Source organism: Cetorhinus maximus, chromosome 15 (assembly GCF_964194155.1).
Source record: "Cetorhinus maximus chromosome 15, sCetMax3.hap1.1, whole genome shotgun sequence".
NCBI classification, from domain to species: Eukaryota; Metazoa; Chordata; class Chondrichthyes; order Lamniformes; family Cetorhinidae; genus Cetorhinus; species Cetorhinus maximus.
Window position 1 is genome coordinate 79031676 of NC_135893.1, and position 24432 is coordinate 79056107.

General features: G+C 40.7%; 2 protein-coding genes across 3 annotated transcripts in view; one reads left to right on the forward strand and one right to left on the reverse strand.

Annotated features, from left to right (window-relative positions):
- The window catches only part of tmem114 (transmembrane protein 114), a 135175-nt gene extending 111639 nt beyond the window's left edge, over nucleotides 1–23536 (reverse strand). The window contains exons 1-3 of the mRNA XM_078558702.1: nucleotides 21965–23536; nucleotides 10827–11577; nucleotides 10526–10606 (exon numbers count right to left, since the gene is read on the reverse strand). Of these exons, the coding sequence (XP_078414828.1) occupies nucleotides 10526–10606; nucleotides 10827–11010 (265 nt within the window). The 5' untranslated portion in view covers nucleotides 11011–11577; nucleotides 21965–23536. The remainder of the gene's footprint in view (nucleotides 1–10525; nucleotides 10607–10826; nucleotides 11578–21964) is intronic.
- mettl22 (methyltransferase 22, Kin17 lysine) overlaps nucleotides 1–24432 on the forward strand; it is a 188672-nt gene that overhangs the window by 80513 nt on the left and 83727 nt on the right. The window contains exon 2 of one of the 2 annotated variants that reach the window (XM_078558700.1): nucleotides 18577–18634. The exons of the other annotated variant lie outside the window; for it this stretch is intronic. The gene's annotated coding sequence lies outside the window, so the exon portion shown is untranslated. The remainder of the gene's footprint in view (nucleotides 1–18576; nucleotides 18635–24432) is intronic. 2 annotated transcript variants of the gene reach the window in all.

The following is a 24432-nucleotide window of genomic DNA, read 5'->3' on the forward strand; positions in this document are numbered from 1 at the left end:
CAGTGGACTGAACAAGGTGTGTAAATTGGAAGAACAATGGCAGATAAGATTTAATGTAGACAAGTGTGAAATGCTACATGTGACTATTTTGTTAATCGAGATGGCGGATGTTAGTGATGGGAATCATGCCAGAATCGGATAGTCCCAGGTCAATTGTAGCATGGGCCAGATGTCGAGTGACAGTGCCCTGATTCAGTCCTGACAATCTTATTTTTAGAGGAGTTCTGAATCCTGGTTCTCATAAGTGAGTCAATTTGTGCTGAATTATAGGAAGTTACATATTGTTTACCCACAGCGGCTAGGAACTAGGTTAAGGTTGTTCAACTGCTTTCACTCAGCAACCTTGCTATTCGCAAAAACAAGGGATTTGAGCCCAGTTCCCAAAGGTGAAAGGAAACAGGTTTTTGCACTAAATCTGAAAGCATATTCTTATGTCCTTTAACTATCTATTATCACAGATTTAATATCCAAGTTTATTACTTGGTGCCACATCTTACGTTCATAACTTCAGAAACCTTCTTAATATCTCCTTTCACGTTTTACCTTGCTCAGAAAAATTGCCTTAGGTTATTTAATTTGTTCTCATAGCCCAGCAATCTAATGCAACTATTATATTGATTCCTTGAGTGCATTTTGTCATAATTTTGTTCAAAGTGGTTTGCAACATTCATGGCAGTTATACTGGCCATGGTCTGCAAATTCATTCAGTGGGCACCAATAGTGTACATACATATGCTTGTCAACTGCTGCGGTTAGCAATCCAAGAAAGAAAATTTACTTTGACATTTCAAATGTCTGATGACGAAATGCCAGGTTTTAAAGGTTTCTTTGTTCTGCCCTCTGCCCTTTTGAATGCATCAACGTCTCTCACATTATTCTAAGTGCAGTGATACCAATGTCATGCTTGTCACAGCTGTCTATCACTTTACATGTAAATATTTGTGAGGTATTATTGGTCATGGTACAGTCAGTCACAAGTTGTACTGAGACTCACTATTTGGTTGAAAGATGAAAAAAATCCAGTTCTTGCTCCACAGTAATCTGTGAATCATAACATTGTTTAGCTGACAGGAAAACAGGAAATACATTACTTACTTTGACACAAAGAAGTGGTATGAATTTCCATCATTCTTTTGTTATAAATGTCCTGTTAAACATGTATAATTTTACATAAATATGAAAATTGCATTCCCAATACATTTGGCATACTGCATTTCAGCTTTAGGGCATTTTTAAATTCTATGTCAATGAATGTTATTCATTTGGGCCTTTATTTTGAGCTCACTTGAACAGAAATTACTGTATATAACCAAACTTCAAATGATTTCAGCATCATTATGGGGCATATTATTCATCATTCCAGTAATGTCACTGTTTTGTGTCAGTCAAGTTTCATATTATTCAGTTAGATGTCACTCAATGAGTTGGACTTCACAAGGCCTGACACCACCAATGGGCCTCACATACAATGGGCGACATATCAGAAATTCACCGGTGCCTTGCCAGTTAATTTTCCATCCATGATTTTAATGGGAGGAAAATCATTAGCAAGCCACCCACAATTTTTCAGTAAGCTGTCGGCTGTGTGAGGCCTTACCAGTGACATGGGGCATAGAAAACTCTGCCTAATGCGTTTTCAAAGAAAGGAACAATTATGATCATTTTTGGTCTAGACGACATCTATAGCAACATTACTATCATTTACCTATGAGGCTGGAGCAGGTGAAAAAAGAGACCCATTTATCTGAGTTGAGAATCGATGTTTATAATTTTATGTCTTTAACAGAATCTGTACTAGGAAATAATCAAAATCTGATGTCACGTCTCTACAACTACAATTGCTAGAAGGTAGGAGAGAAGGGTTCCAGGCTGCTGCTTTTTTCCCTTCCTCCTCCCCGTGGGGAGCCTAGCCTTGCTTATACTACATCACCATAATGATGGCATGGTAAAAGATGGGAATTTTGGGAATCCTCTTTTATTTGCCGTGATGCCTCCTGAAAATATATTTTGTATATTTTGCAGAGATATTACATTTCCAAGCATTATAAGGAGACACTAAGATTTTAAGTAAACTTAAGTGCCTCCAAGCTTCATTGGAATTTTTCTGAGATTATATTGTGACATCCCACGTATGCATCAAAGTGTGTGCAATGCTCAATTGACAAGATCCCAGCCAGCCTCATAGCCTCCAAACTTAATTCTGGCCAAATCATTCTGCAAACGCTTGAAGCAAATATGGCATATATGCACTTGAGTTCTTTTTTGTTTTGTTACAGCTATACCCAGCCCCCCACACACAAAATAAAACAACCATTGATCAGATGGAGACATGCAAAAACATGGCACACAAGTAGCAGAGTGGACTGCAGATAAATTAAATGAAACAGCAGGACCCTGGACTGACTGGCAGGTACTAAAGTTATTTTCAGAAGGAAACTATAAAGGCCATATAATTACATTCAAATTTTGGTGGGTTTTCCAAGTAAAATTAGGACTTTTTGGGGTGTGGCAGCAAATGGAGCAGAACTTCTACCAGTTTCCCATCTCAGAACCGATAACCTGCATTTCAAATAATGACTTGGCCCTTTTTGCAATTCATTCACTAAGAACCCACCCAGCTCGTTATAATATATGTTAATGAAGGCCAGAGGATTTAAACTCACAATGCATTGAAGGAAATTAGAATGAGAGATATAAGGCATAGTTGTTGCCCACAGTTGTTACAGGAGGAAATTAGGAGTTTCTCGGCATAAAGAATGTGAAGAGTATCAGGAATGATTATTGTGGTGAGATTAACTTTTTAAAGCATTTTTTTTTATTTCAGCATACACAGCTTTGGATTTGCTTCTGGCTAGTTCTGGTGATCTGAGATTACCAGGAGATTCTGTGAGGGCTTCTGAGGAGCGGATACAGACAATATCATGAAGGTGGAGGAGTAGCATAGGGTGGAGCAAAGGAGAGTCAGGCCTTTAAGGAAGATGTACCCCAAAGAATAACTGAGGGACAATGGTCCCATGAAGATCTTAGTGAGGAAACCTTTGTATATTAGAAGAATGCACTTCACCAAAGAGGCATTAGGGAGCTCTATCACTGCATGAAAACCTGCAGCCACTCAACCTTCACAGCACATTTCAGGCATTCATGAGGATTCTCTGTAAATTAACCAGGTTTCAGTATGATTAAGAGAGCACAAAGTGGTCTTTGAGCAAGGAAGACCAAATGATGAAATTAGGCATCACAAGGCTGAAGTCAAGATAAAGGACAAGGTACAGCTGACATTTTGCAAGGCTAGGCCTTATGCACAGCTAGAAGCAGTAAGTAAAGAGCTGAATAGATTAAAAAGAAATGGTCAAACACAAGAAACCTGGAATGAGTACATGACAATTTCTTTGAAGTGGGAGGGAAAGAGCACCTTGTTTTGTTTGATAACTATAGCAAGTGGATAAATGTTGAGTCTATGCCCAATACCACAAGTGCCAAAACTATTGAGGTTTCAAGATAAAAACAAAAAACTACTGGGGATGCTGGAAATCCAAAACAAAAACAGAATTACCTGGAAAAACTCAGCAGGTCTGGCAGCATCGGCAGAGAAGAAAAGAGTTGACGTTTCGAGTCCTCGTGACCCTTCAGCAGAACTGAGTATAGTTAGGTGAGGGGTGAAATATAAGCTGGTTTAAGGTGGGGCGGTGGGGGGGGTGGTTGTAGGGACAAGCAAGCAGTGATAGGAGCAGATAATCAAAAGATGTCACAGACAAAAGGATCAAACAGGTGTTGAAGGTGGTGATATTATCTAAGAAAATGTGCTAATTAAGAATGGATGGCAGGACGCTCAAGGTACAGCTCTAGTGGGGATGGGGTGGAAAGACTGACAAGGTATTACAGTTGTAGATTTAAAAATAATGGAAATAGGTGAGAAAAGAAAAATCTATATAAATTATTGAAAAAAACAAAAGGGAGGGGGAAGAAACGGGGTGGGGATGGGGGGAGGGAGTTTAAGATCTAAAGTTGTTGAATTCAATATTCAGCCCAGAAGGCTGTAAAGTGCCTAGTCGGAAGATGAGGTGCTGTTCCTCCAGTTTGCGTTGGGCTTCACTGGAACAATGCAGCAAGCCACGGACAGACATGTGGGCAAGAGAGCAGGGTGGAGTGTTAAAATGGCAAGCGACAGGGAGGTTTGGGTCTTTCTTGCGGACAGACCGCAGGTGTTCTGCAAAGCGGTCGCCCAGTTTGCGTTTGGTCTCTCCAATGTAGAGGAGACCGCATTGGGAGCAACGAATGCAGTAGACTAAGTTAGGGGAAATGCAAGTGAAATGCTGCTTCACTTGAAAGGAGTGTTTGGGCCCTTGGACGGTGAGGAGAGAGGAAGTGAAGGGGCAGGTGTTGCATCTTCTGCGTGGGCATGGGGAGGTGCCATAGGTGGGGGTTGAGGAGTAGGGGGTGATGGAGGAGTGGACCAGGGTGTCCTGGAGGGAACGATCCCTACGGAATGCCACCGGGGGGGGTGAAGGGAAGATATGTTTGGTGGTGGCATCATGCTGGAGTTGGCGGAAATGGCGGAGGATGATCCTTTGAATGCGGAGGCTGGTGGGGTGATAAGTGAGGACAAGGGGGACCCTATCATGTTTCTGGGAGGGAGGAGAAGGCGTGTGGGCGGATGCGTGGGAGATGGGCCGGACACGGTTGAGGGCCCTGTCAACAACCGTGGGTGGAAAATCTCGGTTAATGAAGAAGGAGGACATGTCAGAGGAACTGTTTTTGAAGGTAGCGTCATCAGAACAGATGCGACAGAGGCGAAGGAACTGAGAGAATGGGATGGAGTCCTTACAGGAAGCAGGGTGTGAGGAGCTGTAGTCGAGGTAGCTGTGGGAGTCGGTAGGCTTTTAATGGATATTGGTGGACAGTCTATCATCAGAAATTGAGACAGAGAGGTCAAGGAAGGGAAGGGAAGTGTCAGAGATGGACCATGTGAAAATGATGGAGGGGTGGAGTTTGGAAGCAAAATTAATAAATTTTTCCAGGTCCAGCTGAGAGCATGAAGCCTCACCGATGTAATCATCGATGTACCGAAGAAAGGGTTGTGGGAGGGGGCCGGAGTAGGACTGGAACAAGGAATGTTCTACATACCCCATAAAGAGACAGGCATAGCTGGGGCCCATGCGGGTACCCATAGCCACACCTTTTATTTGGAGGAAGTGAGAGGAGTTAAAGGAGAAATTGTTCAGTGTGAGAACAAGTTCAGCCAGCCGGAGGAGAGTAGTGGTGGATGGGGATTGTTCGGGCCTCGGTTCAAGGAAGAAGCTAAGGGCCCTCAGACCATCCTGGTGGGGGATGGAGGTGTAGAGGGATTGGACGTCCATGGTGAAGAGGAAGCGGTTGGGGCCAGGGAACTGGAAATTGTTGATGTGACGTAAGGTGTCAGAGGAATCACGGATGTAGGTGGGAAGGGACTGGACAAGGGGAGAGAGAAGGGAGTCAAGATAACGAGAAATGAGTTCCGTGGGGCAGGAACAGGCTGACACGATCGGTCTGCCGGGACAGTTCTGTTTGTGGATTTTGGGTAGGAGGTAGAAACGGGCCGTCCAAGGTTGGGCGACTATCAGGTTGGAAGCTGTGGGAGGAAGATCTCCAGAGGAGATGAGGTCAGTGACAGTCCTGGAAACAATGGCTTGATGTTCAGTGGTGGGGTCATGGTCCAGGGAGAGGTAGGAGGAAGTGTCTGCGAGTTGACGCTCAGCCTCCGCGAGGTAGAGGTCAGTGCGCCAGACAACAACAGCACCACCCTTGTCAGCGGGTTTGATGACAATGTTGGGGTTGGACCTGAGAGAACGGAGTGCATTAAGTTCAGAGAGAGACAGATTAGAATGGGTGAGAGGAGCAGAGAAATTGAGACGGCTAATGTCACGCCGACAGTTCTCAATGAAAAGATCAAGAGAAGGTAAAAATCCAGAGGGAGGGGTCCAGGTGGAGTTAGAATATTGGAGGTGGGTAAAAGGATCCGTTGAACGGGGAGAGGACTCCTGCCCAAAGAAGTGAGCACGGAGACGAAGACGGCGGAAGAAGAGTTCAGCATCGTGCCGAGCCCGAAATTCATTGAGATGGGGGCGCAAGGGTATGAAACTAAGTCCTAAAACAAAAACTAAAACTAAACAATTTCCAGTTCCCTGGCCCCAACCGCTTCCTCTTCACCATGGACATCCAATCCCTCTACACCTCCATCCCCCACCAGGATGGTCTGAGGGCCCCACTAGAGCTGTACCTTGAGTGTCCTGCCATCCATTCTTAATTAGCACATTTTCTTAGATAATATCACCACCTTCAACACCTCTTTGATCCTTTTGTCTGTGACATCTTTTGATTATCTGCTCCTATCACTGCTTGCTTGTCCCTACAAACACCCGCACCCCCCCCCCCCCCCCCCCCCCGCCCACCTTAAACCAGCTTATATTTCACCCCTTTCCTAACTATACTCAGTTCTGCTGAAGGGTCATGAGGACTCGAAACGTCAACTCTTCTCCGCCGATGCTGCCAGACCTGCTGAGTTTTTCCAGGTAATTCTGTTTTTGTTTTTGAGGTTTCAAGATGTTGGTTTGCATTTTATGGGTTGCCAAAGGTGATGATGTAAGATATGGTCTACAAATTACATCAGAAGAGTTTGAAATATTTCTGAGTAAGAATAGTGTCAAACACACTCTAATACCACCATTTCATCCAGCATAAAATGGTGCCGCAGAAAGAAGTGTACAGATTGTGAACAGGTCTTTGCAGAAGTATTTGCTAGTAGCAAGCTAGGCCTTAATTTCCATGTTCCTCTTCGACGAGGCAATTTTCTTTTCTCTTACAGAATAACACCTCAGTCTACAATAGGTTGCTCGCCTTGCAAGTTACTGTTTAAACACAGTCCACGGAACAGGGTTTAGTTTACTTAAATGAAAGCAAAATACTGCGGATGCTGGAAACCTCTAACAATAATTAAAATCTTAAGTAATGAGATTCCATGCTTGTAAAAGTTAACTTTCAGTGGCAAAGACTTTGTTTGACAATAATTAAGACTTGTCATGGTGTCAAAAATGTATTCAATGGAATAAACAAGCCCTATTTTTTTTCTGGTGGGTTTGGTATGTACATATAACATAAGTACAGCAAATTCATGCCCACCTAAGTATTTCAAACCCAAGTCTCTCAGTGCAAAACTGTCATTGCAAAGCTTTTAGAGGAACAGGGTAAATTGAGTAGCAGCTTCCCAATTTCCATGTTTATTGTGTATGTGCAATTGCTGATAGTTTTTGTCCAATTTACACTTAATAATGATGAGCACTGTCAGTTTCACCATTATTTCCACAGCAAAATCCAGCCCAACATTTTTCATTAAGTCAACTTAGCAGTCAAATCAAATAGTCTTATAGTTCCATTCCCTCCTTACTTTATTGTCAATTACAGAAAATTCCTGCATTCTTCAAATATTTCAGTGATCCTCAACATAAAACTTGTATTAAAGAAATAATGGACAATGTGAAAGACTTGAAAGAAATTTTAAAATAACTGTTCATTCCTGTCTTGAGTCTGCAACAAATATTATTTGGATCTTGTGAGCACTTGGCCAAGGAGATAACCATATGCAATATTCACTCTTATAATACATTTTTTTCAGCATGAGACTGTGTGAAACATAAAGCTTGATTAGGCAAATACATTTCCTAGTCACAGCCATTTCTACATGTGTAACTCTGTAATATGGTCACTCTGATACCAGCTTCCTTAAAGAGAAATTTCATGTTTTTGGTGTGCAAAATTTGTATCATAACCAATTCAACCTTCTAACTGATAAATCATGAAGTTGTAAGTTGGTTATAATAATTGATGACACAGTGCAGATCAGGAAGCCAGGCGCCATGGGATATAGTGTGATGGAGTTTAAAATTATGTCAGGAAGATATAATAATTTTCAAAATGTTATTGGAATTCATTGTAAATGAGAGTGATAGTGGGGTCAGTGTCTGAGAGTCTATGTGTGTGTGTGTGGGGGTGGGGGACTTAATTGAATTAAAGGCAACTGGTCTGAAGGCTTTGATGTAACATAGGATAGCTAGGTTTGAAATGTTAAGTAGGTAACATCGATGTAAAGGGAACATTTACATTTTTTAATAAACCAGAGTAAATTGAATTCAAAAGACAGAGGTGAAATATTTCACCTGGCCAGGAGAAGTTAAGAAACAATGTGTTTATTTTTCCCAAAGATTAGGGGTAAAATTGGTACTTTGATGGATTTTTAATATTAGAGGTAAAAGTCCGAAGACATAGTGAAACAATGGAAATTTGCTTTCAAAGGGAAAAATATGTATAAAGGGAGAAGGCTGTGTGCAAGGGAAAGAATTCTAAGATCTAACAGGTGTGAAAAGCCTCCAGCATCTAAGCCTCAAGCTGCTGTCTGCAAGCAAGTGAAGCTGAAAAACTCGACTGTTTGGGGTATTGTGTGTTACTTTGCCTGTGTCTTCTAAAAACCATTGTGTCTCATTGTTGCCTTAATGGAGGTAAAACTGGTGTTGAGATTAATTAGAGGATTTAGAAATTATCATAGTAGTAATTTGTAGATCTATGTATGTCATAATCATTTCTTTTATTGATAAAGGTTTAATTTAGTTTTGAAAGAAACCTATAAGACTTAGTGGCCTTCTTTTTACTGAATTCAAAACCCACATCTCGAAATAAGTACAAATTGCAAATAGTTGTGGCAGCTGCTTCAAGTTTCCCTCTGGATTTGGGCAGCTTGGCATTTACCATCCGCCTGCCATAACAATTATGATTTTAAAAGTTGTTGAAATAACATTAGCCACAGAAGAAAACATTACACAATCAACCTAAGTACTTAAGCATAATAATGTTGGCAATTTTATTCATTTATTATCTTATTTTAGGTCTAATTTAGACTTCAACATTTTTGAATGGCAGGCCATGGTGACCAAAGCTCATAGTCCACGACACCATAAGCTGAAAAGAATAAAAGCTGGGTGAACCAGGAAATGATGACTGTATAATGCCCAACTTGGGCTTTAAACATTGTTAGGAGAAGGAAACTGGGAGGAAGGTAAGGATTCCACAGATTTGGGAAATAATGACTCCATGCAATGAGTCTGAATGTAGGAAGGAGGATGAGTGTGCTTGGCCAAATAAATAGAATAGAGAAAGGAAGCTTGTGACAGAAATTGAAGGCTAGAGCTGACAAAGAGATCATCTATTGTATGGAAAGATTTCAGCTGTATTCTCTGAGTAAGTGTGAAGAAGCTTATCCAGAAATTGCATTCAAGTCAGACAGGTTTGGGACTATAAAGCATTAAGGGTTATTGAGAGAGAAAAAATATACTTAAAAATGCATTTAAAATATTTGTGCAGCACTATATTCGCTATTGGTTACATCTTCTTTGGATACCAGCATGTTGCGTGCACCTGATTTTTGAGATATTAGCAATTCTTTAAAGATGAATAAAGACTGAGAATGTACATTTCACAACATATCAATATTGCCTGGGACCTACTGATATTTGTCTGATCTCAGTTTGCCATTCAGTTGCTGACCACAAATGGATTGTCTATATTAAATATCTTACATATCTCATATGCTCCATTGAAACCTGTTATATAAGCATTTCCTATAGGAAGTCAAATGTTAAAATGGCACAGTTAACCTGTATTACCTGACATAGGAGGAGGTAGTACTAAAATGGTCATTTAATTGCTAAATGGCAACACCGAGTTGTAATAAATACCTTTCAGGTAGTGCTGTATGATCTTTACCCCAGAAACCATTCAAATTGCCATTTTTCCCCCTCAGTACTTAAATGTAATCACACTGCTCCTTTGAGTGGTTCTTGGTACTGCGGTTACTTTTAAACCAGGTAGCAAACTTCAGTTCCCATGGACTAGCTGAGCCCAAACTCATCATGCACAGGTCCTCCATGATAGCCAGGTAGGTGGCTCTGGTGTACTCGGCTTACTCCCCGGAGTAATCTGCTGCGAGTACTGTGCATTCTGTGCTCTCTATAAGTTGCCCAGTGACCCCTATTAAAGAATTGTAATCGCTTCTGGATTCACTTTGTGTGATTGAAAAGCCTTCTGTACCATTTACAGTAACACCATCCATCCACATGTTACCCTTCCCAGGTTAAACAAATCCTGTTTACCTAACTTTTTACTTATGCCCGAACTTAGCCCACATAATTTTCCACATTTTTTTGTCTTCAGTTTCCTTAATAACCCTTCAACTATGCTTATGCCCATTTGGGCTATCAGGCATTCCTACCACTTTTCCCCAGCCTTGTACATCTTTTCAAGGGAATTTAATTTCTAACTCAACATCCAATGGAAGTGATATGTTACGGTGAATACCTTTCACTATTCCTTGTATTGAAATCGATGATTTGGTAACATGCTCTGCACATAGCGGCCGATGGCTGCAACAGATCAGATGCTTCACACTTCGTTCTAAATGATCATTAATGAACTGGAGATGAGAACCCATTACCAGACTTACTTAGAAGTTGTCTTTGTGAGGCTGTGAAGTTTGTGTCCCCTTGCCAGAATGGATTAATTAAGTGGAAACATTTACTTTGAACTGTAAACAAAAACACAAAACACACGGTAAACAGAAACATAATAAGCAACATTATTGAAATAGAGCAGGTTACACAAGAAAAAAAATCAATATTATCTTACAGTAGTTGACAGTTTGACGAACTATTGCAAATATCTCTTGGATTTAAAAGAAATGCTGTTAATATATTAAATAGGAAAACATATATTTCTCCAGAATTTGAGCTATCAAACAGTCTTACATTTGCAAGTTCGCCAAAGCCCAGAATGGGAGCTGAGCTGGTCGGAGGAATTGGAGAATGTTTCCAGTTTGGAGGCATCGATAATGTACCAGAAATCTGTCCCAATTGCGACCACTAGAAATACGAAGCTCATCGCACCGGTCAAAGCAACGGACACGGAGAGCATGCCAAATGTTAACTTCATCCTGGGGAATGAAGAGTCAGTAGAATGTCCAAATCCGCAGTTACTCCGAGACGGCGGCCAGTCCAGAAAACCTACAATGACACCACTTCTTAGTCATGCTTGTTTCGAGGAGACAATAGCGACCTTGCAGTGCTGAGTGCTCTTTGTTTTCTCTCTCTCTCTCTGCTTCTGTTCTTCGCCGAGGCGTGAAGATGAAATGTGTATGTCAGACGTAAACTCTGTAAAACTGCTGCTGTGATTAATGTCCATTTCTCGAGAGCAAAGCCGGACAATCTAGCAGTCTATTTGTCTTCATTGTCATTAGCGAAGAGCCCACATCGTTGGCTCAAAAAGCCTTTAAACTCCCAAAAACAGTGAAGTTTTCAGTTTGCTAGGCAGCTGTGTGTCTGTGTGTGAGAGAGAGAAGAGGGGGCTGAGGAGTCGCGGGCTGCTTTTAATGTAAATGTTTTACAGCAGGCACTGCACACCTGAGATCTACTTGAAATGCTTCTGCGCTCTTCCAGTGAAAAGATAACATGGTAATCCAATTCCACAGTAAATGTAAAAAGAGGGAGAAACGCGGCAGATCTGAAATAAACAGAGAAAACAGGGAGAAAAAGAAACAGCTTAATGTTTGGATTGAAAAACATTGGTTAGAAGTTAGAATGGGGGATATGCTTGGAGTTAAATTGTGATCAGAAGCAAAACGGATGCAATCTCATTTAAACAAATTGAATCCTCTTTATTCTGAGGATTGGTATGCATCACAATAGTGTAATTTTAAATAGGAATATTTTTAACCCTATAAATAAGTATTTCACATTTATTTTGGTACTTCTATTTTGCAAACTGCATTCAGAATTTTAAAAGCAGTTGCTAAGTCTCAGCACTCCCTTTTAAGGCAGTTTTATCTCCAAATGCCCTCATTAATAATTACAAAACACATCGACTTCTTACTCAGGTAAAAATAAACACAATTCCTTAAGGGAGGTTCACAAGTCACTAAAATTGTTGGCGCTGATCACTGTTGGTTCGAACTGGGTAATTAAAGTTCTGCTAACCCTTTACAGTCAGAAAATGCTGAAATACACTGGAAACAGACAGTCCCGATCTGCAAAGTAGAGGACCTGTCACACAGTGGCAGCAGTGTGTATCATCTCCAGGATGCACTACAACAACTCCTCATAGGACAAACTGCAAGCCTCCTTACACAGCATCTTCCAAACCTGCAATCTCTACCATCTAGAAGGACTAGGGCAGCAGATCCATGTGAATGCCATTACCTGCAGGTTTCCCTCCAAGCCACTCACCTCCTGACTTGGAACTATATCGCCGTTCCTTCTCTGTGGCTGGGTCAAAATCCTGGAACTCCCTAACAGCATTGTGGGTGTACCTACACCAGATGGACTGCAGCAATTCAAGAAGACAGCTCACCAACACATTCACAAGGACAAGTAGGGATGGGCAACAAATGCTGACCTGGCCAGTGATGCTCACAAGGCATGAACACATAAAAAATGATTAATACCAAGTAGAAGACAATGACAACAATATGCAGGAAATATTGAATCAAAATGTCCCAAATCATAACTGCTCCAAATATTAGGGAACCAATTTGTACAACAGGCTTCTATTTAATTCATAATTCACGTCCTTGATGAAACCACACCTGGAATACTGTGTACAATTTTGGTCTTACCTAAAACAGTTTGTCCTATGAGGAGGGGTTGAGTGTAGTAGTCCTATATTCCCTTGAGTTTAGAAGAATGAGAAATGATCACATAAAAACATATAACATTCTTAAGGGGATCAACAGGACGGGAGGATGTTTCCTCTGCCTGGGGAGTCTAGAACTAGGGGTCATGGCCTCAGAGAAAAGGGTTGGCCATTTAGGACTGAGATGAAGAGAAATTTCTTAATTCAAAGACCCATGATCATTTGGAATTCTTTGCTGCAGAGATCTGTGGATAATCAGTCATTGAGCATATTCAAGTCAGGGTGTGACAGATCTTTGGATACTAAGGGAATCAAGGGATAGAAGGATAGTGCAGGACACTGTACCCGAGAAAGAAGATCAGTCATGATTATTTTTTGCAAAAATATACTTTATTCATAAAATATCTAAAAGAATATTTGCAAAACATTTCAAAATGGTCATTACAGAAAGTGCAATGATATTCAAATTTTCTACATAGATCCTGTTGCACTCTGAGGTGCTTCAGTACAATTGTGATTCATGTAATATTTACTGTAGACATTCAATGTGAGTCATACAGCCCAAGGGGGTCTACACAATTCCCAGCCCCTCGTTGCATATGGCTATCAGCCATGATCTTATCAATTTTCCAGGTTCAAATCCTACTCCAGGGCATGAGCACAAAAATCAAGTCTGACACTCCAGTGCAGAACTGAGGGACTGTTTCAGTCGGAGGTGATGTCTTTCAGATAAGACATTAAACTGTGGCCCATTCTGGCTGTTCAGCTGGGTGAAAAAGATTCCATGACACTATTTCCAAGAAGAGCAGGGAAGTTATCCCTGTGTCCAGGCCACTATTTATTCCTCAAACAGCATTACAAAATGCAGATTATCTGGTCATTAACACATTACTGTTTGTGGGAATTTGCTGTGTGCATATTTGTTGCTGTGTTTCCTACATTATAACAATGACCACACTTCAAAAAGTACTTAATGGCTTTGAGACTTTGAGACATCTGGTGGTCTTGAAAAGCATCATGAAAATGTCATGAAAGTGCAAGACTTTCTTTCTTCCTTATGGGATGCTGGAGCATGCTTGAGAAGCCGAATGATCTGCAGCTGCTCCTATTGATAACATTCTTATGTTCTTTGGACAATCTTAAAGTACAATATGAAATTCTACTTCAAGTTACTTGGCCAGTCATGGTGAGAAAGTAAGCTATGTAGACCAGTTTCAAAAGTATTAATTAACCAAACAAAGATTTCTTAAAAGCTATAATTTCTATTGGACATCTCAAAGAGCTTTGCAGCCAAATAAGTATTTTTCGAAGTGTAGTCACTGTTGTAATATAGGGAACGCAGCAGCCAATTTGCACTTAGCAAACTCCCACAGACAGCAATATGGAATGGCCAATTGAGGCCATTGACAGGATCATTAAGCTCATTGAAAGACCTGCCTGTCCAACCTTAAGGCTGGCGGGCAGGCCAGGAGCCCCAGCGGACTTCTGAAAAAACATGAAACCTCATCCACTGGCGGGATGAGGTTTCATCTCAGTTTTTTAAAAGTTTATTACAGTTTCACTCATATTTATTAATCATGTTTTTCTTTCTCTATTTTTAAAGTTTTTTAAACATTCAGCGCTCTCCCTGAGACAGCACTTAGTCTCAGGGAGCAGTGCGCTCTTTCGTGCGCATGTGCGAAAGAACGCACTTTGACAGATGGGGAATCCCTCCACCCCCCGCACAGGAAGCACATAGCGCTTCCCGTCGGGTGGCTCGCTGGCAGGCCTTAATTGGCCCGCTCACTCAAAATGGCGGCCGGCCCCGTTTCGGCAGCGGAGTTCAGCTGCCCGCCCACCGCCGAGCCAGTGGGGCCCGCCCGCCCATCAAGGTCAAAATTCTGGCCTTGATTTTTGTGCTCAAGCCTTGGGGTAGAGTTCTTCGCTCGGCGGGCAGGCGTGTGCCCAACCTGCTCGAACGTGAAATAACGCGCGTTGATGTCAGCCGAGCGTGCCAACGTCAATGTGCACTCTCAAAATATTTCACTCGGCGGGCGTGCGAGGGAGACGGTTGCCACTCACACTCTAACACCCCTGAGGTCCACGGCGGGATGGCCAGCCTTTAACTGTTCTGTACACTGACCCATGCCAACACGATACTCACCCTACCCAATCGCAGCACATCATTGAAGCGCTTCTGGCACTGCACCCGTGTGTGCCTCACCCTGGATGCCACCTCATCCCAGGCCTTCCTGGTGAGGTGTGGAGGCCTCCTCCTCCCGTCTCTGGGGACAAGGGTTTCCCTCCTGCCTGACACCTCCTCCAGGACGGCTGCAAGGCACTCATCGGAGAAACACAGGGCCGACCTGCCCTCCCACCTGCCCTGCCCAACCGCACTGGAATCCATCAAAAGTTCAGTGTCCTTCCGTGGCAGCCTTCCACGGGACTGCCTGGGCCATTTTTGAACCGGCCGCTGGGTCGCCATTGGACCCGGTGGACATCTTGCAGCCACCCCCGCCTGCCCCTTCTCGGAGCTTCCCCAACTGCCTTTCACGCTGGGCGGGCCTTAATCAGCCAGCCAGTGTGAAATTGCGGTCCATTCCCAATCATGGGCGGCAGTCGCCTTCCCAACTGACCTGCCAAGGGCAAAATTCTGCCCCTGGAGTGGGATTTGCACCTGGAACATTGATAAGATCCTGGCTGATCTTCTACCTTAGCGATACCTTCCTACACTATTCCTATATCTCTTGATTCCCTGAATTGATTTTTGGATTGTATCAGCTCTCTTCAACATGTGAAACACTTGAAAAGTTGTATAGAGTCACCTTTTTTAATTATTCTGACAAAGACATGTTTGGTCCTGCTGCAGCTCATTAAAAACATATATAAAATCACATCAACATCATTCTATGGCTTTTTGTTTCCTACTTTGAGCCTTGGACATATTTGTAATTTAAATTGAATTGTATTTGTTGCTACCTACATTTTTGTGAAAACAACCCAATTGTTTGCCAAAAACAAGTCTTCTAAACATAAAAAAATTCTCTCCATTGTATTTGCATTGATCATTCTATGATACCTGTCTTGGAATTTCATTAAATCTAGACATTTCTGACATATAAAATTATTCTGCATTAAATTAAAAAGAAATAAATAGGCTTCATGGTAGAGTCATACAGCTGAGCAACATTGCCACAGTATAATTGCTATGTGACTACAACAAACATATTCCCAGCAGCCATATGGCTTTCCTTTCAAAAGTGACATATATTATTGGCACCAGCTCAACACATGAAAGAATTTTTCTCTTCCACCTAGTGGCAGTATGCCATATTGTCCTAATAAATAAAACCCCATGCACTTGTTGTGTAATCAAACTGGAGCAAGCAAATACTATTCATTATTGCATTGTAAAATATGTCACAGTGAAAAACTGACATATAATTACATATTATGTGTAATATTATATTGTACATAACAACAACACAACCATTATTTTGCATGCTATTTATAAACATTTCAACTAAACCTAGTCAGGCTTCAACCGCCAAGTCACTGTTATGTAAATGGATTAAGACTAGTTCACTACAGGGAAAGTTGGCTATAATTCCTATGCCTGTTCATTATTCATTTACATCTGCCTTGTCTAGGAGGATGCTGCCTTCAGTTAAATATCCTAGTGTTGCTCCCAGTCAAGACTCAAATGCATACTGGCTGCTTTGACAATTTGACTGGATCTTAACAAAGAGTCAACAATATTCAAAAAGAAAGAGTGGGGGTAAAAATTAGCAAGAGAAAATAGAAAACAAACAAAATGTGTAAGTATTTTCAAGATGTACTCGATAGATAAGTTTTAATAAACTTTCAACATGATATGGTTGTAGTAATTGTAATTATATATCAGTTTTTCACTGTGACATATTTTACAATGCAATAACGAATAGTATTTGCTTGCTCCAGTTTGATTACACAAGTGCATGGGGTTTTATTTATTAGGACAATATGGCATACTGCCACTAGGTGGAAGAGAAAGAAATTCTTTCATATGTTGAGCTGGTGCCAATAATATGTCACTTTTGAAAGGAAAGCCATATGGCTGCTGGGAATATGTTTGTTGTAGTCACATAGTAATTATACTGTGGCAATGTTGCTCAGCTGTGTGACTCTGCCAAGAAGCCTATTTATTTATTTTTAATTTAATGCAAAATAATTTTATATGTCAGAAATGAATAGATTTAATGAAACTCCAAGACAAGTATCATAGAATGATCAATGCAAACACAATGGAGAGAAACTTTTTATGCTTAGAAGGCTTGTTTTTGGTAAACAATTGGGTTGTTTTCACAAAAATGTAAGTAGCAACAAATATAATTGAATTTACAAATATATCCAACATACCTTCCATAGAAAAATAACAAAATCACTAAAATTGATGTGGGTATACAGAGTTTGTTTTCAGCATAAACTACTTACTGTATTTAACAAATTTTACATTCTTGTTATGAAAATATAATCATTTTCATAATATTATTGTGATTTATTATAAAAATAGACTAGTAGTGGGATTTGGATAGTTTGTGTGTATGTGTGAGTTTTAATTAAATTGAAGACAGCTGATCTGGAGATTTGGAAGTATCAAAAGAAGTTAGGTAAAGAGGGGTTTGAAATGTTAAATATGTAAACATGGCTGAAGCCTTAGAATGTAAGATGCGAGGAGAATTTGCATTTTTAGATAAATTGGGCAGTTTGAATTTCAAAGAAATAGTAGGATATTTACACCAGCCAGATAAGCTAGGCCAAGCAGTGTGTTTATTTTTCCTAAAGATTAGTGACAATATTAGCACGGTGAAAAATCTTATATGATGGGAAAAAACATTTTCAAAGACATATGAGACAATGGAATTTACAGATAAAAAAGAGAGAAAATGCATATAAGGGAGAAGCACTGTGACATCTAGCAGAAGCTTGCGAAACAGTCTCAGAAAAGCCTCTAGCCATGTTTGCATGAGTCTGCTGCATCCAGCCCTTAAAGGTGATAACTGTGCTGGCCTGTCTTTCTAACTTTAAATCTATTTTGGACTGTTACCTTTCAAGGGGGTATATTTGGGAGTCAGGTTAGGTAGGAATCTTAGTATTTATTATAGTAGTAAGTAACTGGAATCTTATGTATGTGTTTGACATCTCTTTTATTAATAAATATTTTAATTTAAAACTTAAAAATGCTAAAGGTCTTAGTGGGCTCATTATTTCTGATTTCAGTGCTCAGTCTTCACATAATACATATAAATTGCAAAACCGTTGTGACTGCGGAACCAAGTTTTCCTCATGGATTTGGTTCCGCCTGGCACACATCACCTGCCAAGTCATAACATTGAATTATTATTACAATTATTGCAACTATATGTATACACATTGTTAAAGCTTTCCAAAGAAATGCAACAATTCATTGAAGCAAAGTAAGAACGTATGGAACAAGAAGGCTATTAAGCTTATTCCTTCCAATACATCTCAGTTAGAACCAACCTTTCTGATTTAGTTAATCTCTTGAGGAAGGTGAAAATTTTAGTGGATTTTACCGCATCCTCAAAGATAATTGGGCAGAAACTTCATATTAATCAGATTGTTTATTTAATTCTTGTTTATGGGCGCTTGCTGTGCACACATTGGCTGACATGTTTATTTACTTGATAACAATAATTCATTCATTGCCTGTGAAGCACTTTGGGATACACTGAGGATAGGAAAGGCACTATATAAATGCAATATTTTCTTTACCATTTGCATGCCTTTGGAATTGTGTAAATACTGTTGGTTTTCTGATAACTCAAGCTCCCTATTGGCCTGTATGCTTCCATGTTACAATAAAGAAACTGTACACATTATGTATTTCAGGGTGAGTCAAAAGATTCTGAATGGAACTGCTAAGACTCTGGATTCTTTTTTGTTCAGGGTAGGCTAATTATAGCTACTTTCTGAATCTGCGGTTAAAATGGCAATCAGTGGGTTTAAGTCAATTTTCAGGATTTTAAGCACTCACAAGCTCACAAGCCCTGCTTCTGCCAAGCAGCATTTTTTAAAATATCAGGACCTTGGTTTTGACTTTGAATGGTACAGGAGATTGACTGTTATTTAAAAAAAGGCGGCTGTGGAGATAAATCTTACACAGTACACCAGTTCTATTTGAAGGGAAAAAAACATTATCAATAGTCACTATTTATCTTGTATGGCTAAATTCAGTTTCATCTAATCTATGAAAACTGTAAACTGATTAATTGAAAGAGACTACCCTGGTTGTCTTGGTATTATACTGTCTTTGCTCCAGCTGCTATCATTCAGCTTATGGAGAGGGAATTGGCTATTTTCTATGCACAATTAGATGAATAATGAATATCAAGGGTAATGGCCTAAGGCTAATTACTTGTTTCCATCTTTGTCATCAATCTAAAATATTATTTGCTACAAAGTGTGCTAGAAACTCCATTTGTTTCCTTTTATAAACTCCCAAATCTATATCTTGAGAATGCTTCAGAACTTGCATGTCTTTGCACAATTGGATTGAGAGCCCTCTCCAGTCAGAACAAAACACATTAAAAGCATGTAGATTAAAGATGTAACTTTAATTGAAATATTAGTAACACTGCACATTATATTTTCGAAGATGCATTGTTTCATAAGGACAGAAGCATTATACTGTTACAAATATCTAGTTCATGGTTCATGTTAATATTTTGGAGTTTTTTAGTTCTGGGAAGATTAAGGTTGTAAAGGTTAGGTAATTAAAATGCTGGGCTTTAGAGATTGCTAGAACACCTAAAGAAATAGCAGTTCAAAGGTGATCCACGTTTATTTAATAAAGTCAGAATAGAAGAGCTGGGGTCATAAAAGAGCAGGTTAGCTTACTTAGCTGGGAAGCTGGAGATGTGACGTCTGCAATCCTTGCAGTTAGGGCAGTCTAGGAAGATGTTTTTGTTTTGGGAGATAGAGCTAAATTGGTTTAAAAGCATTTAGTGAACCCTGAAAGGTTGTAAAACCCATTTCTTTCATTAGGTCAAAGAAAAATTTTAAATGTAGGGTACTTAATCTAAAGGTCAGTTTGAGGACATCCCAGAGCAGGCTACGTTGTCATGGAGATGGGTGGAGTTTAGGAAGGTTCTCTGGTTTCAACTTATGAGTGTTGTGCTGAGAGAGTTAGTTGCAGTTGAGGCCTTGTGTGGTTTACAGCTCACTGAAAGATGATAGCCAAAGTAAATGACTGTTAGATAGACCTGCACTGTAAGCAGATTAAAAAAACAACTTCATCATTCACCATGTGGAATGCAGCTGAGGCTTAATTTCAGTTTATATTTATTCGGGAACAGAAGCTGGATCATTGTCTAGTTTGAAACTAATGGAAAAATCTACAGTAGCTTCCACAGAGTCTTGCTAAAAAGGTAATCAGCTGAGTTAGCTTGGAAGTATTAGAAGAGTAACCAGAACATAGGCTTGAAGCATTCAGAGACAAGAGATGGCAACTCTGAGAATAGCTGGAGCTGCTGCTGGAAGTTTAGGGCCCTAGCTGAACCCTTAAGGAAGTGTGGGAGATTTCAATGCAACCACAAGATGACCACCCATGGAAATTCAGGGGCTATATAATTAACTTACAAACCCTTGAAAGAATATTGTGTCACTTTAAGGCTTTAAGTTATAATTGCTGTACATTCCTGATTAATTAGAGACTTATTTTTGCTGATATTATGGAAACGTCAACTAATTTACATATTCATTGGAAGTGCACTGATGGAGCTTGGAATTTCAGAGTCCAGTCTTTAAATAGTCAAGAATAGCTCACGATGGCAGCAACAGGCTAGGGGAGCAACAGATAATGTTACGACCACGTGAGGAGGGGTAAAAATTGACTCCCGTAATTTACCACTCCAACATTTGTGCCACACAAGTGCCAGGCAATGACCATCTCCAACAAGAGACAATCTAACCATTGCCCCTTGACATTCAATGGCATTACCATCGCTGAATCCCCCACTATCAAGATCCTAGGGGGTTACCATTGACTAGAAACTGAACTGGACTAACCATATAAATACTATGGCTACAAGAGCAGGTCAGAGGCTAGGAATCCTGCAGTAAGTAACTCAGCTTATGACTCCCCAAAGCCTGTCCACCATCTACAAGGCACAAGTCAGGAGTGTGGTGGAATACTCTCCACTTGCCTGGATGAGTGCAGCTCCAATAACACTCAAGAAGCTCGACGCCAGCCAGGACAAAGCAGCCCACTTGATTCGCACCCCATCCTCAACATTCACCCTCTCCATCACCAACATACAGTGGCAGCAGTGTGTACCATCTACAAGATGCACTGCAGGAACTCACCAAGCCTCATTTGACAGCACCTTCCAAACCCATGACTGCTACCACCTAGAAGGACAAGGGCAGCAGACACATGGGAACACCACCACCTGGAGTTCCGCTCCAAGCCATGCACCATCCTGACTTGGAAATATATCGCTGTTCCTTCACTATCGCTGGGTCAAAATCCTGAAACTCCCTCCCTAACAGCACTGTGGATGTACCTACAGCAGGCGAACTGCAGCGGTTCAAGAAGGCGGCTCACCTCCACCTTCTCAAGGGCAATTAGGGATGGGCAATAAATGCTGGCCTAGCCAGCAACACCCACATCCCATGAATGAATGAACGAATGATCGTAACAGATTTGTTTGTGAATTTAGGACATTGAAGGAATTTTCTCAAGGCCAGTGCTTAACTGTTTATGTATTGATTGCAAGCTAGTGAACCTCCTGAGCTTTCTTGATATTTTTTAACAAAAGGGATTAGTTTTTATTGAGTTAAAAACTCACCCATTACACGATAGCAAAATTTTTAAAAAGGTAAACCCATGCTCCTCGCACTTTTTGCAACCATTATTCACACACACAAGCATGTAAAAAATTACAAGTTATTCTGGGGTTAGTCACATTCTTGACCAAATTAAAAATCAATGCTGAAAGGTGTCAAAGAATAAATACAGCAAATGCAGGTTACTTCAGGAAAGAGTACAATTTGTTAAGCGCTGAACCGTACAATGGCCATTGGGAGCAGATCACAACGGATCTGCTCGTCGTTAGTGTTCAACAAGCAGTATTTATACAGTACAATTACGTGGCTCCAGCATATTCACACAGTGATCCTATTAACTTGAGTGACCCTATTAACTTGAGTGATCTTATTAACTTGCCCTTCTTTATTCTCATAATTATATCTATGTTAGCTAATTGATTTTGCTTACCCATACAGTTCCTTGATCATCCCTTATCTCTTCTAACAACGTACTATTCATTCCATGAGACAACATCTGTTTGTGTTTATTGCGTCACGTATCCTTTTTATCTACTCTTTGCCTAACCTTTGATCTCAGGTCATTTCACGTGTCCTGGCTTGTTCTTATTTTTCTGTTCTTGCTTTCCTTTATAATTTAACCCTTTTGGTGATTTTTCTTTCTCAGTCCCCCCTTTTGTGCTTTGTAGCACAATCCCCTTAGTCCCTTCCCAGTAGTGCCATTTCCCTTCTATACTTGTCCTTTTCCCACTTGTTGATCCTCCTTCTAAGCTGGCAGGCTAAAATAATCAGGATTACAATTATCAAGGCCTGGATAATAACCAGGACATGGGAGAGAAATCTCAGCCATGGGTGTACATTTACATTCATACCCCAATTCCAAATTTGTGACACAACAGAGTTCTCCTTTAATAGTTCATTAGCCATGTCTTGATCAGTCTGAATCTTCTGTTCGATGGTTTTCCATTTGTGAATTATGTTGCGTGTTTCTTTTATCAGTTGCTCCCAATCAGCTCCGATCAAAGGGAGTGTAGGCAAAACAGGAGATGCAAACTCACGTATTGTGGCATCATTGTCCGTGCGCTGTATTGTTGCATTAATTTGTAGAATAGTGTCCTTTGGTATAGGTTCCAGGGTGTCAGTTCCGAAGACTACCTGCTCTTTAGGGTTTTTAATTATTACATTATAGTCTGGCAAGGTGCAGACCTTGTCCCGTATAGTGTAAGTTAGGTTAGTGGTTACAACATAATAGTGGGTTGCGTTGTGTGTTTTTCTGAAATATGAGCCATTATGTTTAGTTGGGTTGACTTATATCAAATAATTATTCCAATGGTTTAAACCGCATGTCCCTTCATTTATGGTGGCGTAGTCTGGACACAACCAGATATCGTCCGTCTGATGACATTGTTCCCGTTGCAATCCTTTCATTGAGTTATTCATTATCACTGCCCACTTTGGGGCTTCTGGGGCTGTCAACACAGCCTTTCCTTTACCCAGCCCACGTTTTCGACCCGATATAGTCGGAATCTCAACGTATCATCTTTGGTTTTAGGTATGTGTCAAACCAAACCCAGGATTATTGTTTCCTCCTTTTCTTTTTGTTGCTGCTCTTAAGGTGGGGGATGCGGGTGGCTAGAGAGATGTCTCAAGCATCAACATTTGCTAGGGATGACCCTAGCACCCATTTTCGTAAAGTCTCTTCCCCTATCCAATCTGGCACCTGGTGATTTTTAAGCTGCAACAAGTTTTTATCTACTTGGGCCAGAACCCAAGACCCATATAAGGTGCATACAGCATCCCTTGTTTCATTCTTTTTTTCACCCTCTTCTCTGTCAATCAGGGCATTTATCGTGTTAGTTACTGGTTTCAGGCGTTTCAAACCTTCCTGGATAAGGACAGTCAGCTGTTCACTAGTCTGGGCTGTGTCTTCCTGATCATTATACCCTTCCTGGGCTATCTGCTTCACGTGGGCCTTTAGTTTGTCAATTTCTGTTTGTAGAGTTCCTATAGCTAAGTTATTTATTGTGGCAGTTCCTGCCGCGTAACCTATTCCTGCAATTTCCAAGATCCCTCTCCTTTCTCGTCTTTTTTTCCCGTACCCTCCTTTTGCGTTGTTTCTGAGTAGGGTTTACAGTGGTAGCGCTCACCAATTGCTCCTTTTCAACACCTAGTTTCAACCCTATTTGGCTAACTTACTCTCTTAACAGTTTGGTATGCTGGTTTCTCAGCCCATTAGGGCACCATTCTGGCATATTTAGTCTCGTCAGATTTACTGTTACTTTCACATGGGTGTATCCTGGCGCAATAATCACTCCTTCCTTTTCTGGGATTATTACTAGCCCTGTGTTTAGTGGTATTACTTCTGGCCCATTCTTGAGGCATTCTGGGGGTGCCTGGGCGACTATTGTTTTAGTAATATCTTGAGGTGGAGTTGGGGTACCAGCTGTTTTGGGTATCGTTGTGCTGGTTGAGAGTGGTAATGGGGTCGTAAGGCCAGACCTAAAAGCCCATCTTATTATCCGGTCTGTACAGCTCAAGACATATCCTCCTCCCACCTGTCCCCAAATCTGATTATTTATACTGCAATCGATCCTCTTATTCGTGCCAGTTGTTTGACATGGCCCAAAAGGATTTGGCTTTAAATTTATTTCTGTCCCGTTACAAGTATAACATCCTCTGCTTTGTCTTTCACACTGATAGCTATTGGTTAGGGCGAAGCCCGAAGTGGGGCTTGCGTTTTTTAGGGGCATATAATTTGCAATCATTTCCCTGTTCCTTTTGTAGATGATTATTATTGGTTGTAGCGGTAGCTCTATAATTATTATCAATGTCTCGCTTTTCTATTACTAGCCTACCGGTGCTCCTTTTTCCTATACCTATAGCTATTTCGGGTCCTTCAAAAAGTATATTAAATTGTAA